Source organism: Semicossyphus pulcher, unplaced genomic scaffold, assembly GCF_022749685.1.
Source record: "Semicossyphus pulcher isolate SPU_LCO1_2020_fin unplaced genomic scaffold, fSemPul1.0.p SCAF_2, whole genome shotgun sequence".
In the NCBI taxonomy this organism is placed as follows: domain Eukaryota; kingdom Metazoa; phylum Chordata; class Actinopteri; order Labriformes; family Labridae; genus Semicossyphus; species Semicossyphus pulcher.
The window spans coordinates 22,616,114-22,634,436 of NW_027211693.1; the positions used below are offsets into that span (position 1 = coordinate 22,616,114).

The 18,323-nt window shown below is 40.0% G+C and overlaps 4 protein-coding genes across 4 annotated transcripts; all 4 read left to right on the top strand.

Annotated features, from left to right (window-relative positions):
* Positions 1-334: 334 nt before the first annotated feature.
* Positions 335-2,771, top strand: gdf9 (growth differentiation factor 9). Its single transcript, XM_069669269.1, has 2 exons — positions 335-701; positions 1,843-2,771. Exons 1-2 carry the CDS (start codon positions 335-337, stop codon positions 2,769-2,771), a joined length of 1,296 nt encoding a protein of 431 aa, XP_069525370.1.
* Positions 2,772-4,456: 1,685 nt separating this feature from the next.
* Positions 4,457-6,714, top strand: uqcrq (ubiquinol-cytochrome c reductase, complex III subunit VII). Its single transcript, XM_069670326.1, has 3 exons — positions 4,457-4,521; positions 5,299-5,470; positions 6,533-6,714. The coding sequence occupies exons 2-3, from the start codon at positions 5,317-5,319 to the stop codon at positions 6,625-6,627; spliced, it is 249 nt and encodes an 82-aa protein (XP_069526427.1). The 5' UTR covers positions 4,457-4,521; positions 5,299-5,316; the 3' UTR covers positions 6,628-6,714.
* Positions 6,715-7,392: 678 nt separating this feature from the next.
* hspa4b (heat shock protein 4b) lies at positions 7,393-15,346 on the top strand. Its single transcript, XM_069669623.1, has 19 exons — positions 7,393-7,664; positions 8,251-8,308; positions 8,498-8,638; positions 10,109-10,231; positions 10,389-10,488; positions 10,659-10,792; positions 10,894-11,138; positions 11,255-11,331; positions 11,425-11,576; positions 11,740-11,846; positions 11,936-12,069; positions 12,613-12,797; positions 12,897-12,992; positions 13,110-13,265; positions 13,388-13,513; positions 13,612-13,719; positions 13,811-13,930; positions 14,095-14,256; positions 14,652-15,346. Exons 1-19 carry the CDS (start codon positions 7,558-7,560, stop codon positions 14,856-14,858), a joined length of 2,538 nt encoding a protein of 845 aa, XP_069525724.1. The 5' UTR covers positions 7,393-7,557; the 3' UTR covers positions 14,859-15,346.
* Positions 15,347-15,898: 552 nt separating this feature from the next.
* gnpda1 (glucosamine-6-phosphate deaminase 1) lies at positions 15,899-18,276 on the top strand. Its single transcript, XM_069669908.1, has 7 exons — positions 15,899-15,957; positions 16,247-16,374; positions 16,751-16,852; positions 16,955-17,137; positions 17,283-17,467; positions 17,705-17,879; positions 18,023-18,276. Exons 2-7 carry the CDS (start codon positions 16,251-16,253, stop codon positions 18,082-18,084), a joined length of 831 nt encoding a protein of 276 aa, XP_069526009.1. The 5' UTR covers positions 15,899-15,957; positions 16,247-16,250; the 3' UTR covers positions 18,085-18,276.
* Positions 18,277-18,323: the final 47 nt, after the last annotated feature.

The following is an 18,323-nucleotide window of genomic DNA, read 5'->3' on the forward strand; positions in this document are numbered from 1 at the left end:
AACCGCTTTACAAAATAAGAGCTCAAATTTAGTATGACTGTAACCGGAAATCATATTTGTATTTACGACTTTACATTGTTACAAATGTCTTGAGTGCTTTACTTACCTGTCGAACACAAAACTAGCCTCCTGCTGTTTTTGACTCATTGTGATATTGTAAAACTTTAGAAGTCGTTCCCTGGTAATAGGCGACTTTACCTGATGTAGTAACGAGTGATAGAGTTGATTGCCATCACCTGGGAGTGTTGATCAGCGGTGGCACGTGCGTGGTTCTGTTGACCTCGAGCTCTCAGCAGAGAGTCTCTCTAAGTTTTGACTTATTACGTTGTTTATAATGGAAAAACAAATGCTGATGTCAGCTGTCCTTCGTTATTTTCGCACGGTTGTCTTACTACTGCTGGTTACCTGCAGCTGCCAGCTGGTTAAATCTTCTCTGGGTGCCTCCAGTGCGGTACGTGACTTGACGTACCCTTACGGCAGCATCTTCTCCCCGCTGCTCAAGGCCCTGTCAGAGCACGGAGGGTCGAAGTGGAACCCAGGCTTGAGGAAAAGAATGAAACCTGAGCACAAGTACATCAAATATCTGCAGGAGGTTTACAAGAAGTCCCCCAGAGTGCAGAGGAGTTTGAACGGGGATAATTTCTACAACACAGTCCGACTGATCAAACCTCAAGATGAATGTCCGGCACAAAGTCACAAAGGTGAGTAAATGAGACATAAACTGAATTACATTGACACTACACACAACGTATTAAACATAGCATATCACTCTTATTGCTGAAGCTCCATGGTAAATTGAATGATAAACACTGGCATTTTTCGAAAAAGTTACTTAATAGGTCAAAGGGTCACTTTTTCAATACTGGATTAAAGCTCCTGTGAGGAGTTTTTTGATGGTTATGAAACGGACTGATTTTTTTTATGATTCCTCTATATGACCTACAGAAGCAAACCAAACCAGACCATCAGCGACAAGATTGATTATTTCCATATAGTTATTTTTAATGCTTGAAACTGCTGGGGGGGGTTGGTGTCAGACGAAGCGATTAACTGCGCGCTGCCTTTGTTTACATTTTTTAGGGAAAAACTTTAAAGTGAGTGATACATATGACATGATTTTTTGTTAAAAACCACCACTTCAGCAAGTACAGGACAAAATCAGCAAACAGATTAGAGTTACGGCTTGTCCAACGGGGGGAAACTGAAAGTTCCTCACTGCAGCTTTAAGAACTGCTCAAAGCTTAGACCTTTGGTGGACTTCAAAGCTCCAAATTTACTCTGTGGTCTGACAGTATACTGAGTATTTCATAAATATTTTTTACTATTAAATTGCACTGTTCAAGAGCTGTATAAACTCCGGCTTTACGAGGTGATACGGGTCTGATGTTACTGGACCTGAGGCATAAAAATCCATGGACATAATGATATTATTCCTGCATGTGAGTTATGTTGGGTCTTTGGGCATACATAATGAAGGTGCAATAATTCTACTGCAATTTTCAAGTAGTATTTCTAAGTTATACTTAAACTTGGACCTACAAGGTATAAGGTAGGTTTTAAAGCAATGTTTGCAAAAGTGGGCACATTTGCCGTAAAATTTTGTTTGTATCATTTATGAAGTGTAATAGTCATAGGAGAGAAATATGATGCCTCAAAATTTGCATTTCAACTGCAGGGCCTCCCTGTAGCACACAATGGCCATGTAAAGGCATAAAGGGCATTGTTCACTGAAAAGAGTATAAGTACAGCAAGTTTTTTCTGATTAATTCTCTGTAACCATAATAACAGGGACATTTTTGTCAGGACTCTTCATAGCTCATGTTTTCTTCTATTCTCCTTCAGAGAGTTTCATGCAGGATCTTTCCTACAGCCTTGATCAAGTAAGAAGAAAAGAACAGCTTCTGAAGTCCACCCTGCTGTACAATTTAGACCAAGACCGTGCAGCACCTGCCAACTCTGTGTGCTACCTGAGTGTCAAGGAGCAGGAGCTCTCTGACCAGTGCCAGCTGTGTCCCACTACCCATCATTCTGTGAACTTTACCGCTAGCACAGACGGGAGGAGCGGGAGAAACTGGGTGGAAGTTGATGTAACCTCGTTTCTCCAGCCTCTCTTACAGTTTCAGAGAAAGAGCATACACCTGCGCATCAATGCCACCTGCCCCGGGGACCGAAGAGCCAGAGGTGAGGGGAGCAAAGGTCAACTACAGTTCACCCTGAGGTCCCCTCTTCTGCTTCTTTATCTCAATGACACCAGCCAAATTGCCCACCAGAGGGTACCAGTCAATGCCAAATCAGGTCAAAAGCCAGCCACATTTCACAAGCAGAGGGTTTTCAAACCAGAACCAAGAATCGTGCGGAAGAGAAGATGGAAGAGGGAGTCTCCAAAGACCAAGCGAGGTGATAAAAGTATGGATTTCCACCTGCCTGAGCTCCTGCCAAGCTCTGAATTCCCAACAAGTGACTGTGCCTTGTACGATTTCAGGGTGCGATTCAGCCAGCTCAAACTGGATCAATGGATTGTCTTTCCACCTAAATTCAACCCCAGGTATTGCAGAGGTATCTGCCCGAATACTGTGGGCTTCATCTACGGCTCACCTCTCCACACGATGGTGCAGAACCTCATCTACGAAAAGCTGGACTCCTCTGTGCCCAGACCCTCGTGCATCCCCTCCCACTACAGCCCACTGAGTGTTATGATCTTTGAGAAGGACGGCTCTTATGTCTATAAGGAGATTAAAGACATGGTGGCCACCAGGTGCACATGTCGCTAAGTCAGCTAAGTGCACGTCTTCTCAGTTTTCTTCCTTTTTTACAGGCTGTATAGAAACATCATCACAATCCTCCTCAGCAGTCGCCACAGGTGGACTCTATCCAAGTGCCAGATTCTCTGACCAGGCTCAGTGATTTCAGGAATTTATAAAATCGTGTGCATGAAACAAGTTTGATCTCGAGCAGGTGTGTTTACTTAATCAAATGTGTTTACTTAAAAAAAGTATTTTATCCTAATGAAAAATTTGGAAACATGACATTTATTTGCTTTTTGTTAATGTGTGACAAGAAAGGGTGCCAAGGCGTCCTATTCTTTAAACTCCTGTTTGCAACATGGTGTTGTCTGACGCACTTGAAAAAAATGTGTGTTGTATAATTTTGTATTATTTTTTTAAGTTATTTTTTTGTTAATTTATAATGGGTGAGTGGTCTGTCATTGTTCTTTAATTTAACACAATTACCATGTTTTAAGTAGCCCTGTTCTGGACAAAAGAAGAAAAAGCAGTCACAAACTCTTATCAAACCTTTTACATGATGTTTTATTCCTGGAGATTACAGACAGCTGTCTGAAAGGCAGCTTGTCTTTATAATGTCCAGAATGAAAGTTAAGGTTTCAGTGTGTATTTATTACCTCTAGTCACAAAGTGACTGCATACGTATGAATTGAGTGCATTCTTATGAATTTGTACTAGTTGAATGTGACTATATGCTACCATGTCTATTTATGCAAATTGAATGAATTCACTGTCTGTGCTCAGCTTAGGGATATTCAGAAGATTGAAAAGTTGGAAAATAAAAAAAATATATGCATAAATGTTGTCTGCATACTGCTGGTTGAAAATGTTTATGCACTAAAGAAGAAGGAGAAACTTATTGTTTCCTTCAAAAAAAGGCCCTGCCAAATACACATTAGGCTAGACACAGACTCCACTTTTTTTTTTTTAATTGCCTAATCTTACAATTGTGTGATACTTGCCTGAAATGGACTGTGCTTGTGCCCCTAATAGGATGCCATTCTAAAGTATGTCACTGTGTTACATCTTCCTGAGGACTTGAGGGTCCATGTGATAAAGTCAATAGTAGAATAATAATTCATGTGAATATTACCTTACCTTTTTATCTGAAATCCACATCTGATACAGTTTTTGTTGTGTTCTTGGTAGTTATTGCTGTACTGTAGTATAAACCAGTATATACACACCCACTTAAAACAAGAACATAACCGTAGTTCATTCCTGCCACACCAGACAGGAGTGGAACATGTATTGCTTAGTTGTAGGTGTTATGGGACAGCGAGAGAGAAGATGAGAGACTTACAGATGCAACATTAAAAGGACTACTGAGTATGGGTGAAAGGGTACATGTCATGGTACTATAAGCTTTCCTAAGGCCAAGGGACACTGGGGAGTATTATAGGATATGATGGGTACATAGGGAGTTTATTGTAGAGATAGTGTGTGAAGCATGGAGGATACGTGTGTGTTTATTTTTTATAATAAGGATTTAGAATGCAAGTCTACAGCCTGGTCCACACTCCGGAGCAGAAGGTGGTGGTAATGCAGCAAATAAGCTGGATGTCAACCACCGTAAAACGACGAGAAGAAGCAGTTAATTCCTGCTCTGTCTTTGTCTTGATGTTACTCCAGTCCGGTAGGTGGCGGTACTGTCGTCAGTGTTGGCCGCCACCCGACGCTTCAATAAGAAGGAAGGGCACCGGAACTTCATTAGCAAACACTTTCGAGCAGCAGCACGGTAAGCTTCAATGTCATGATTTAAACGGTGTAGCTTTAGTTCCAATTGCTTAAATCAACGAAATTCGCGAGATATTTCTGCTTTGTAGTAATAAAAGTAGCGTAATAGTAGCCTATTTCTGTGAAACCACCACGTTATCGCGACGATCTAGGAAGCGTTTCAAGGACTGTTTGTACCTTGGAAGCTAACTAGCCTGCTGGAGCTATCTTAGGCCAACATTTAGCTACCACGGCTAACCAGTCTATATTGTTTAGTGATTTTCGAGGTTAAGATTTTGTCATGTATCTAGATTATGTTAAAGTATTTTATAAACAAATAAGATACACCTTTAGCAACGTCATGGTCCTTCATATTTTAAATCGGAATAATCATATGCTTAAGGGATTAATGTAAAGCTATAATTGGGAATTATATAAATCCAGACTTTAAGTAAGATGGCTGTTACAATAATACATACAACACATCCAAATACGATTGCGTAATTCTTAGTCAATCATGCAAGAGAAGACACAGAGTATGAAAAATCAACCCATTTGCTCTGAAATAGTTAAGCAGAGTTTGTTTGTTAGAGAGCACTATCAGTTAAACTGGAATTAAGTGCTTGTTTAATAGTCATGTTTTATCAAAACACAAAGTTTTATCTCTTACTAACTACATACACAGCTGTGAGTGCCACTTGATACATTTTGTTTACAACAAGAGTAAATCATGAAATCATTCTCTTTGACAGTGCCTGTCTGTTAATTTATGTTTTTGTGAATTTCCTTGTCATTTCAGATCAGCTCTCTGGTGAACATGGGTCGCCACTTCGGAGACTTGGCCAAGGTCAGGCATGTGATCACATACAGTCTGTCCCCCTTTGAGCAGAGGGCTTTCCCCAACTACTTCTCCAAGGGAATCCCCAACGTGTGGAGACGGTTCACAGCCTCTTTCTTCAAAGTGGCCCCTCGTGAGTATTAATATTTCCATACTTTATCACTATTTACATTTTAGAGTAGTTACAGATAATATACTGAATTATTATGTTTTTGGAATCTTTTACACTGAATGACATCAGAAACAAACAACATATTGTGAAAAAACTGTCAGAACAGGAGCAGATAAAGTATCCTTGAGCCAACTATGTTCAATTGGCATTAAATGACACTTAATCTCCATGGCATTGTATATGGAAAAAACATTTTTTATAATAATTCATAAAATGTTAACGTTATCATTTTGACCGACATATTTCATCGGTAATTGCAATTTTATCTCAGCTCACATTTTGCATCTAGAATGTATGCATGATACAGCAGGTTGAAGTGAATGATATGGAAAAACTCCTATCTCTATCTCCTATGCCAGACATAACATTTTAGGGTCTATAGTTATCCACTCTCTTTTCTGCACAAGATCTTAGTTGTTTGTGCCTTTTTTTAAGTACAGCTGAAAATGGGTCAGAGACTGACGTAATGTTTCCTTATTTTTTTTTAATCTGGCACGGTCGGTGTTCTGTTGGGCATTTTTCTCTAACAACCTGTAAGCGATGCCTCCTTTTTGATGCTTTCTTTTTCTCGAGCTATATTCTCCCCTATCATTTAGGTTTATCACGACGAGTGCTTTTGTGTTCAGTTTGGCTGGTGCCCAGTCACAGGCCTGTTACCTAATTTGACCCCAGCCTCTGTTGTGGTTTAATTGACTGCTGGAAGTGTCAAATGACAAGTTCATGTGTGTCCACAGTTCAGGCAGAACCTTTAGCTCCTTTTGTTGTAAATTTAACTTTAAAAGATCATTATAAAAAACATTACCCTTTGTTAGTTTATACATTTATATTAGATTATATTTTATTATTTATAGATTTAAGCCTGGAGTCTAATTAATTCAGGTTTATAATTGATTTTGAAAACATTTTTAAGTATTTCTTTTTTTCTCTTTGCAGTATGATATTTAAAAAAAAATGTACATCAAGTTGTGGCTTAATACAGTGATGGTCCTGGTACTAACTTATTATACTACCTTTCTTTTTTAGCAATGACTCTCATGTACCTGACTTACACCTGGGGCAATGATGTCCATCAGCAGGGCAAGAGGAAGAACCCTGCTGATTTCGAGAATGATGAATGAGCTCCTGCCACCTTCCTGAAAGCTGCCCTATTATTAATTGCAACTCTGTATGTTTCACCAATAAAAAAGAAAAATATTTATGTGAAATCAGTGTCTATTGATTTAATTCAGTCATAATTTTGTGGGGTTTTCTTCAATGTGGGTGTGAAATACATTTTTTGTTATTGCGAAGGCCACTTACCCAGCATTAATACCAATGATAAGTAGAACAGATGACACCTTAGGACCTCAGATATATACTAAAGGCTAAGATGATGGACAGAACAATCAATAATAATTGGCTAAATTTATGACATTCTTATCGATACTAAAATGCAAATTAATTTTAAGACAGTCTTGGCTTGAAGACACGTTAATATTTGTGATAAGCATTTGCATCTGTTAGTAGTACTTGTGTTAGTTGTTGGGGCTTTTATGTTTAGATTGGGGAGCAGTAGAACTAGTAGGTAACCAACAGCAGATGTAGGATATGACCTTGTAATATAACATAATTACAATAACTTTATTGATCCCCAAAGGGAAATTCACTTGCCTGGCATCTCATCTACCATTTACTGTATTTTACTACATTTACCATATATTTAATATGGTGGATTAATTGAAAATGGCAGCTTCATGAGAACATTTACAGATCTAACCCTGCTGTTGTAATGCCTTTCCTTGCCTCTGGGTGGCGCGCGGCAGCAGCCTCCTGCCCTCTGCGGTGTGATGCTATTGGTCGGTGTGACACACAGAAGATTCCTGAACGCTCTCACGCATCAGCCGGCGTACCGCATGCTGCTACCCAGCTTCATGGAACAAGAACAAGGGTGTATCACCGTCCGCTGACCGAAATCCACTGTAGCTGCTGCTGTCATTTTTAGCACTGAACTGTATTTCTGTTCTTCCTTGTAATTACTGCTCTGTAAACTGTTCAGTTAGCTAGTCAAGATGTCAGTTGTCGGATTTGACGTCGGCTTCATGAACTGCTATGTAGCGGTAGCCAGAGCCGGAGGGATTGAAACTGTCGCTAATGAATACAGCGATCGATGTACACCGTGAGTACAACCAGACGCATTATTATTCATGATTTTCGTTGTATTATCTGCACAGATAGCAGTAACTGACTGTGAATAAATCGTCTTTTGTTCATCATAATATTGAGTGAAGCTAACGTTGCTAGGTAGCTAGTTAGCATGCTAACAGATTTCACAACAGGAAACGGCATGTGATTGCTAAAGCTAACGGTAGCTGAAGCGAAAGCATTGTGAGGTATAATGAAATCTTGGAACCACCTCACATTATAAAATACTTCTTTGCACGTCTTACTAAAAATATGACGTCGAGATAATATTAAGACTATAATAACTGACCTGCTCGGTCAGGTGATGTGTTTTTACTGCAGGCATGAATGAGCGCATGATGGGAGGAGGCCGGATCGTGGCTGTCAAAACGGCTTAATCAATCCATTGTAACTTCATTTTCAGATCCTAGCCCATAGAATAAACCGAACAAGGAGTATAGAATATCTTTTTGCAAACATTAAAAAATATTATCACGACAGATCGTCCTTACAACAGCCAGTTATTTGTTACATCCACCCTGTACGATGCTGCATCACTGATTTTTTTTGTTTATTTTTAGAGCATGTGTTTCTTTTGGACCCCGGAATCGCTCCATTGGTGCAGCTGCTAAAAGCCAGGTATGTTTTCATGGGGATCGGTGGTACACAGGTTATCATTCACCTGACAAAAGAGGGACCAATGTTTTCAAAGTGCATGGAGTATGAGCATGACCATAATGTGCATGCATACAGCACAAACCAAATTCAGACCCAACACAATCATGAATACACAATTTTCATAAGTGTGCATTTTTTCCTTTCTCACAGGTCGTCACAAACTGCAAGAACACAGTCCAAGGGTTCAAAAGGTTTCATGGCAGGGCCTTTTCAGATCCCTATGTGCAGCGCCTCAAAAACAGTTTGGTCTATGATATTGCACAAATGCCATCTGGAACAACTGGCATCAAGGTAAGATAATGAGGAGCTAATGCAGTCAAAACCCCTTTTGAGGAGTTTTTCACTGGTTATGAAACAGACTGAAGTTCATTCTGATTACTCTATATGACCTACAAAAGCAAACCAGACCATCAGCGACACGATTGATTATTTCTATATAGTTATTTTTTTAATGCCTAAAACTGCTAGCAGGGGGGTAGGTGTCGAACTGCGATGAACTGCACGCTGCCTTTGTTGACATTTTCCAGGGCAAAAATTTAAAGTGAGTGATACGAATGACTGTTAAAAAAAGCAGGATGAGATTTTTTGTTAAAATCACCACTTAAGCATGTACTGGACAAAATCAACAAAGAGATGAGAGATACGGCTTTGTCCACAGGGGGCGCCAAAATCAACACAAACCAAAGGTTCCTCACAGCAGCTTTAAATTGATTTTTCAAAATGTTAATAATCTGTGTTTTGTACAAGTTACAACCCAGACACAGTTGATGAAAATACAATAATAACTCTGACAGACCTGAAAGTATTCCCTTACGTCATTATCATTACGCCAGACAGCCCAGGTGATCGACAACCTGCCAAAATTTCTCCAAGAGAAACATTCCTTATGGCTCTCACTGTTAGGCATGTTATGAATAAAAACAATAACTGGGACTGATTTCACAATAGCCGTAGATAAACAAAGATACCACAATGATACCGTAAAGAAGCCTCAACATTATGCTGGCTTTGTATTTTACACTGAACCAAACAATGTCGGCATATTGCCGTGTCAGTCTCAACTGTAAAAGAGGCAGATGAGTCATAAGGGTGGAGATAATAATAGGATACTAATTACACCTCATAATTAATGAAGATAATGCACCTGAAATAAACATAATTGTAACCAGCAGATACCCAGAAAACACTCAAAAACTCAACAATAATAAAGGTAATAAAACGATATACAAATTAAATCACACAAAATGATGCAGTCTGATTAAAGTGCATAATTTTGGATATTATTCATTAAAATGGCTCATCTTTTTTTCATTCAGAACTGAATAACCTATTGTGTTTGGAGGACTATGTTGTGTTTTGGTTTAGTTTGTGGTGTCAGTCTGGTGCATATAAATGAAGCTTTTTCTAACAAACCTTCAGTGCAGGCAAGCACTAAAAGCCTGTAGATGAGCAACTCTTAATTGCACCTGTGATGCAGCACGTGTGCTTCTTGAAGTTGTGAAATGTCTGTCTGTGTCATCACAAGCTAAACTGAGCTGACGTTCGAAATGTAGGCTTGGTGAGCCAGTTAAAGTATAAGGGACACTTAAGATTAAATGAGAGAAATTTGTTCCTGAAAGTTGCAGGCAGTGTTAAATAACATAAATGAGTCAAAATGTGCATGGTTGGGAAATGTTATCATTGTCAGTCATGTGCAAGTTTTGTGCCCATGTAGAAACAGAAATCATCTATATCAATGTAATGATCTATTTTCTGTTACAGGTGATGTACATGGAGGAAGAGAAGGTGTTCAGCATTGAACAGGTCACCGCCATGCTGCTGACTAAGCAGAAGGAGACGGCGGAGTATGCACTTAAGAAGCCTGTGGCCGATTGCGTTGTGTCTGTAAGTTTAACATGACTTTGCACTTTTTTGATACTGAACACAGAGTATGTTTACAGCTCCAAATAACCAAAACCTGACTAGAGGTCCAATCTAACAGGTTAATAGAAAATCAAGCTGGAGAAAGTATATGTTTAAAATGCTCTTCTGTTGTTTCCAGGTTCCCTGTTACTACACTGATGCTGAGAGGAGATCAGTGGTAGATGCTGCTCAGATCGCTGGTCTAAACTGCCTGAGGCTCATGAATGAAACAACTGCAGGTTTGTACGCATATTGGGTATATTATTATATTTTTTGGGTAGGGCTTGGGCATTTATGGGCATGTTTGTCATTATTGGCTGCCACTCTGGCTAACATAAGTCATAAAATGCACACTTTGACATCATAGTAATTGTTCACTTCATTAATAATTTAATAATTTCCCTTGAAGTGGCTTTGGCATATGGGATCTACAAGCAGGATCTCCCTGCTCCCGAGGAGAAGGCCAGGAATGTGGTGTTTGTGGACCTGGGCCACTCTGGATACCAGACATCAGTGTGTGCCTTCAATAAGGGCAAACTCAAGGTGTGTAGCCAAATCAACATACTGTACATTCTTCACTCATCTTCAAGAAGCCTTGTTTCAATCCTTCTCTTCTCTCTCTGCCTCTTCTCCTCGTCTTTCAGATCTTGGCTACAGCTTGTGACCCAGAGCTGGGAGGAAAGGACTTTGACGAGGTGCTGGTGAAGTACTTCTGTGAGGAGTTTGGCAAGAAGTACAAGCTGGATGTCAAGACAAAGCCTAGGGCTATGGTCAGGCTCTTCCAGGAGTGTGAAAAACTGAAAAAACTGATGAGCGCCAACTCCTCTGATCTGCCTCTTAACATCGAGTGCTTCATGAATGACATTGATGTCACTGGGAAACTGAACAGGTAGAGCCATCAAGATATCATTTGTTGCATTAGCATCGATGATTCATACATCATCTGTCTCATTGTATGATTCCTTTTCAAAGCTTGAGTCATGTTTGATTTTTTCCTTACACAAGGGGTCTGTTTGAAGAGATGTGTGTTGATATCTTGGCACGTGTTGAGCCTCCTCTGCAGAGTCTGCTGGAACAAACCAGTGAGTACATAGTTAACTTTACTTGTTTTATATTAAGCCTGAACATATAGTTTGTTAGGTTGTGTGGTAATGAAACTGTTTTCTTTACATAAGAACTGAAAAAAGAAGACATCTATGCAGTGGAGATAGTGGGTGGAGCTTCCAGGATCCCGGCCGTCAAAGAGAGAATCAGCAAATTCTTCGGGAAGGAGTTGAACACCACGCTGAATGCTGACGAAGCTGTGGCCAGAGGATGTGCTCTGCAGGTTTGTCACACTTTGGTTTTGGAAACTTTGTGTCTAACCTGCACATCAGGGCTCGTATAGGAACCTGTGAAAGTATATAAAACAATGTGACAAGGATGATTTTAGGTTTACAATTATAACAATGACTGCAGCTCTCATTGAAACACTGATTGTGCCTCCACAGTGTGCGATCCTGTCACCTGCCTTCAAAGTGCGTGAATTCTCCATCACAGACGTTGCTCCCTATCCCATCTCCTTGAAGTGGCATTCTGCTGCAGAGGAAGGTTTGAGGTAAATATAAAGGATTTTGATCATTTCTTCTGGCCTTGTGTCTCTGGTCTGGAATCTGTTATTTATCATGAGATATTTCTTTGTTCCAGTGACTGTGAGGTATTTCCCAAGAACCACGCAGCACCTTTCTCCAAAGTGCTGACCTTCTACAGGAAAGAGCCCTTTTCTTTGGAGGCCTACTACAACAGCCCCAATGAGCTGCCCTACCCTGATCCCACTATTGGTAAGCATCTCAAACATATGTGGAAATCACATATTTTCCTATCCAGGATCTGCTAATCCATCATACTTCTGTGCAGTGGTTATTCAAAGCAACATTGAATTCAGTTAGCCTGATCCAGACACAGACACTCTAGAGAAGATTACACAATCTGGATGACTAGTAGACAAAGTCATGATAATATAGTTCCTTTTTTTTTTTTTTTTTAATTACGTGGAAAGCATGATCAAACTCGGTTTCAGAATTCTGTTTTTTCTTTTCAACACTTTAAGATTTTAAATTCCTTTTTAACAACTGGGTCTGGGGAAGAAAGACTCCTAAACACCCAGCACCCAGTCATAGTTTAGATTAGCATCCAGTCACGCTGATTTCCAGCAGTCTCTCTTTTCAGCGCTGGTTTGATCCACAAACACTCGAATAATATTCTGGTTGATTAGTGGCAAAATACTGACCACACCTGTAGAGACCAACAACACAAGGCAAGCATTAAAGCTTTTCTGCCTTCTTAATTTTTGGTGATTACTCAGTTTTTTGTCATTCTTACAGGTCAGTTCATGATCCAGAAGGTTGTCCCACAGGCATCCGGGGAGAGCTCCAAGGTGAAAGTCAAGGTGCGTGTGAACATCCACGGTATCTTCAGCGTGTCCAGCGCCTCCCTGGTTGAAGTGCAGAAGTCAGATGAGACAGAGGAGCCCATGGAAACAGAACAGGCCAACGACAAAGAGGGAGAGGTGCGAAAGCCTTTGAGTTTTTATCAACATTAAGTTTTCTTTTACACTGAGCATCAGATCAGTGTAAGATCATGTGCATTACTATTTCACCTTTCTCAGAGCAAGATGCAGACCGATCAGGACGAGCAGCAGGGTCAGGGAGAAGCCCAGAAAGAAACGGAGGAGAAGACACCACGTGAGAATGAAGAGATGGAGGTAAGATGCTCAATTCTTGTGTGACACAAATCAAACGTTAGCAGTCCATTTAATCCGTCTTTACAAGGGGAGAAAAACTAAACTTTATTTCTTATTATGCATTCTCTTACCTTTCAGACTACCACAGAGGAGGGCAAAGGTGAGAAGAAGTCCGACCAGCCCCCACAAGCCAAAAAGCCCAAAGTGAAAACAAAAGTGCTGGAGCTTCCTATTGAAAACAGTCCACAGTGGCAGCTAGCAGATGACATGCTCAACCTTTTTGTAGAAAATGAGGTAACTAAACTTTCAGCCCTAACACATACACGCATCACTAAATTCACCAATCTGTCATCTTTAATTACTCGATCTATTTCGAAGTGTTGAGTGGTTACAGTTGCTGTTTGGCTTCTCCTCAGGGTAAAATGATCATGCAGGATAAGCTGGAGAAGGAGAGGAACGACGCTAAGAATTATGTAGAGGAGTACGTGTACGATATGAGGGACAAACTGCACGGGCTGCTGGAGAAGTTTGTCAGTGAATCTGTGAGTAAACTCTGACTTCTGACACACTCATAACCACCTTATTATCGCTGTACAACAGATTTCTTTTACATTATCTAAAATTGTTCTTATATTTTTAGGACCGAGACGCTTTGTCATTAAAACTGGAGGATACTGAAAACTGGCTGTATGAAGATGGAGAGGACCAACCCAAACAGGTGTACATTGACAAACTGGCAGAGTTAAAGGTAATTACTGCTACAGTAATTGTTGTTTTTCACCACTGATTGGTTGACGATTCGATTTGTTTAATCCACATTTATACTGTGTTTGCTAAAGAAACTCGGCCAGCCCATCAAGGAGAGGTTTACAGAGGCTGAGGAGAGACCTAAAGCATTCGAGGAAATGGGAAAACAAATCCAGCAGTACATGAAATTTGTTGAGGCATACAAAATGAAGGTAACAATTGAAGGTTTTTAAAATATATATTTAACGCCTTAAAACATGTTTATTAGGTATCCTTTAAATTCAGAATTCTATGGATCTGTATGATTCCTACAAAAACTGAAGGCATTATAACAAATACAATAACTAAACCTTGTTATTCCCCTTAAATTTTCCAGGAAGAGCAGTATGACCATCTAGATGAGGCAGATGTCACCAAAGTGGACAAACTGACCAGTGACGCAATGATCTGGATGAACAGCGCCATGAACCAGCAAAGCAAACAGAGCTTGACGTTGGATCCCTCCGTCAAAATAAAAGACATTCAAGCAAAAACAAGGGTGAGTATCTACTCATTTCCACCAAATTGTACAAAACTACTGAGAATAGTTAGGAAGGATACCAGACAACAGTAGTTGAAAAGTCAGACTCAGAAACAATGAATTGAGCTAAGAATCCAGATTGTAGGATTTCTGAGTGTTGATTTCATCAAAATGCATTCATTGATAAGGTCCTTTATTTATCTAGTGGCTTGTTTTACTTGTGTAGCGTCATTTAGCTATTACAGTTCACCACTTATCTTCAAGTTTGAACATGAAACACTGAGCTCAACTATCTACTCGACTGTTGTGGTGCCTACATATCAATTATGTTTTTTGCTAATTGCTAGATCTCCCACACAGCTGTGTTAACTTGAATAAAACAGCAATTACATGTTCTTGGTGTCGTTTTCTAGGAGCTGTTCTCCACTTGTAACCCCATTGTGACCAAACCCAAGCCCAAGGTTGAGCTACCCAAGGAGGACACACCCGCTGAGCAGAACGGGCCTGTCAACGGACAGGAGAAACCCCAGGAAGAAACTGCAGACAAGGGAACGAATGAGAGCACAGGCAACCCCAGCTCAGAAACCACAGAAAACAAGCCTGAAATGGACCTTGATTAAAGCAGCCTCTAACGTCTCCCTAAGCAAAGCTGAATGGGAGCTGGTTGCTTCAGATTGAGGTGCCGCCTGGGTGTATATCAGAGCAGGTAAAGTGTTTCAGGAACTGCTCTCCACAGTCAAAAGCAGGCAGGGTGATTAGCACACTGAGCCCAGCTCCTGATCTCTCTGATGACATAGCATGCCCTCTCTCTTTCTGGATGACATAAATCAAAAAGCCAGCCGCAATAAGCCTGTTTGACAATGAGCGCTGTACACATGATGGTATTTATTTCTGTTGTGTGCTCTGTACGTGTTCTGGTCTGTGTCACAATATGGTTTTAATAAAGTTATTGAAAATCACATGTTCCTTTTTTATGACTTTTGTCATTAAAGATACCCAGTGTTGCTTTAGTTGAGCTAAATAGATGGTAGCTACTAATGGAGACGTAGCTTATGTCCTTGTTCTGATTTCTTGTAATTTGGGGGTTTTGATGACTTGCAGAAGTTGAAATTCCACTATTAAAGATGTTAAACATGTTGGTTGATTCTGATGTTTTGTTAGACTGCTCATAAAGAATTTACCTTTATAATTTTTAATATAAAATATAAAGAAAATAAAACCGGTTGTGTTGGTGCTAGGATTACAGGGACATTATTAAATATTAACCTGATAAGTTGTAAGACAAGTATGAAACGAGGATGTTTAAAAAGTCAACTACGTTACGGGACATTTACATTAACGATAGTTATTCCTGTCACGTCGCCTAGCAACCAATGTGAACGTGCTGCTAAGCGAGCTAATGTCATGCTAGCCATCTTGATACCAGAATAAAACTAGACACACTACTGTGATATTATTATTATTATTATTATTTTAAGCTGTAAACCACCGGACAGACCAATTCGGAAATTAGATTGGCATCGAGAGAGCACCCCGTAGCTTTGTGCTGTGCTTTCCCAAGTCATGTTAGCTACTTAGCATACAAGCTAATATTAGCTGACGATAAGGGCACGAGCTCTGAAGTAAACGTCACCTCCGCGGTGAGCGCAGTTAGCAGCAGGAATCACATGATCAATCCAGATCCTGTCTGCTGTGAGTAAAAGCTACAGATACTCCAAGGTAATAGGTGCATGCAATAACTATTTTCTTTTTGTTTAATAAGGACGCTAATACTAAACTGAAAGTTCTGGGCGCACTATGCGGTTGTGTCAAAGTTGTGTCTGTCTTTTACCAGCTTTTTATCAACCGAGATTCATGAACAGTAATCCCATTTTACTGTTGTGGGATGATATAGTTCCCTTGATGAGTGTAAAGTCTGATTTAGGTGTGTTTTGTCCTGAACTACATCGTGGCTGAGCTCCTTCGGACAAGCAACACGTTTCTCTTTCCTTGTGTTTTTTTAATGCAGGACGATGAAGCTGATCATCCTCAATGACTACGACCAGGCAAGCGAGTGGGCTGCAAAGTACATTAGAAACAAGATTTTACTTTTCAAACCCGGTCCGGACAAATATTTCACCCTGGGGCTTCCCACAGGTAAGTAGGACCTAAGCAACTGTGTTTATTTTGTAAAAATATGGGTGGAGATACTGAATCCCAGTGTATAAAGCAGAAAGTAAAGTCAGCTGTATTTCCCCCAACATCTGCTGATTCAGTATCTTTGGCGGAAATGGCCATCAGGCAAGAACTTGCATAACTCATTAACAAAAAAGTGCGAGTTAATACTTAAAATTGTACAAATAATATAATAATTAACTTTTCTAAAAGTTATCTGCTTTCCATGGAAACTTAAAGAGCCAGTACAGCAATCACATGAATTTAGTCGAGTAAACAATTCAGTAATAGTGCAAGGTCTCCCAAAATGGAAAGACTCAAGTACTATAAGCTTTGTAAGCATGTTGTTTGTCTTCAGGAAGCACCCCCCTGGGATGTTACAAGAAACTGATCGAGTACTACAAGAAGGGACAAATCTCATTCCAGTATGTAAAAACGTTCAACATGGATGAATATGTAGGTCAGTCTTCACCATTCTCTCCCCCTCATAAATCGGTTTTGCATAGAGAAATTGTTCAAAGCTGTGGTCTTGCATAAGAAGCTGTCATAAAATTCTGTTTAGGGCTTCCAAGAGATCACCCAGAGAGCTACCACTCCTTCATGTGGAATAACTTCTTCAAGCACATAGACATAAAAGCAGAGAATACACACATCCTAGATGGCAATGCTGCTGACCTGCAAGTGGAGTGTGAAGCCTTTGAGGAGAAGATAACAGCAGCAGGGGGGATCGAGCTCTTTGTTGGAGGTAATGAATATAGGATACTTTAAATTACTACACATTTCATATTAGTGCTTAGGTCCATTGTGGTATCAATTCATTTTCACTATTTTCACTGTCTTTGTTAAAGCAACAGTAAAATAAAATAAAAAAACTTCTCCTGTCCTTTCAGGTATTGGACCAGATGGCCATATTGCCTTTAATGAGCCTGGTTCAAGCCTGGTCTCCAGGACCAGAGTGAAGACCCTGGCAAAGGACACGATCATGGCTAATGCTAGATTCTTTAATGGGGATCTCTCAAAGGTGCCCACCATGGCTCTGACAGTGGGAGTGGGAACTGTCATGGACGCAAAAGAGGTTAGAAACCTAGATGAATACCAATCATCTGTCATTTTTCCTCTTAAGGTCTTGTGTCATGCTTTTTGTTTCTGCAAAATCTCATATACAACACTAGCCAGGAAGTATCAATATCTGTAGAGTTGCAGGATGTTCACTGCATTGCTCAATGATCTTATCTTCCTGACTCAACTGAAAAACCCCAATTGCAAGTTGTGCTTGCTCAGGCCACAGGTCACATTTTAATTTTCCTCTCAGGTAATGATCCTCATCACTGGAGCACACAAGGCATTTGCTTTATACAAAGCTATAGAGGATGGTGTGAATCACATGTGGACAGTGTCTGCGTTCCAGCAGCACCCACAGACTGTGTTTGTATGTGACGAAGACGCCACCCTGGAACTGCGGGTGAAAACTGTAAAGTACTTCAAAGGTGAGACTAAATCACAAAGTTTCAGCTCTTAAATTACTGTATTTCCCTTGTAATAAATTGACATCTACATAGAATTAGGAAAAGGAGTTTGCAAAATCAGACATGAATCATAGAAAACATGCTGATTCTTGTTCTGTTTTTAGGGATGATGCACGTGCACAACAAGCTGGTGGAGACACCTCCCTCAGGGCCAAAGACGAACTGAAGAGATCTTTCATAAACTCTGTGGATCTATTTTTAAAAAGATAACACTCCAGTGGTTCCTTTATCTTCAGGTGGAGATATATTGTTGAACATCGAGCAGTGCTCGGTTTTAACCTCAAATAATCTTTGTAGTAATAATCAGGTGCTGTTATTGTGCATGTTATTGATGTTTACATGTAACTGTTTTTACAGCTTTGCCTTTCATTTGTTCTTTGTAATAAAGTACATTTAATTTGTATT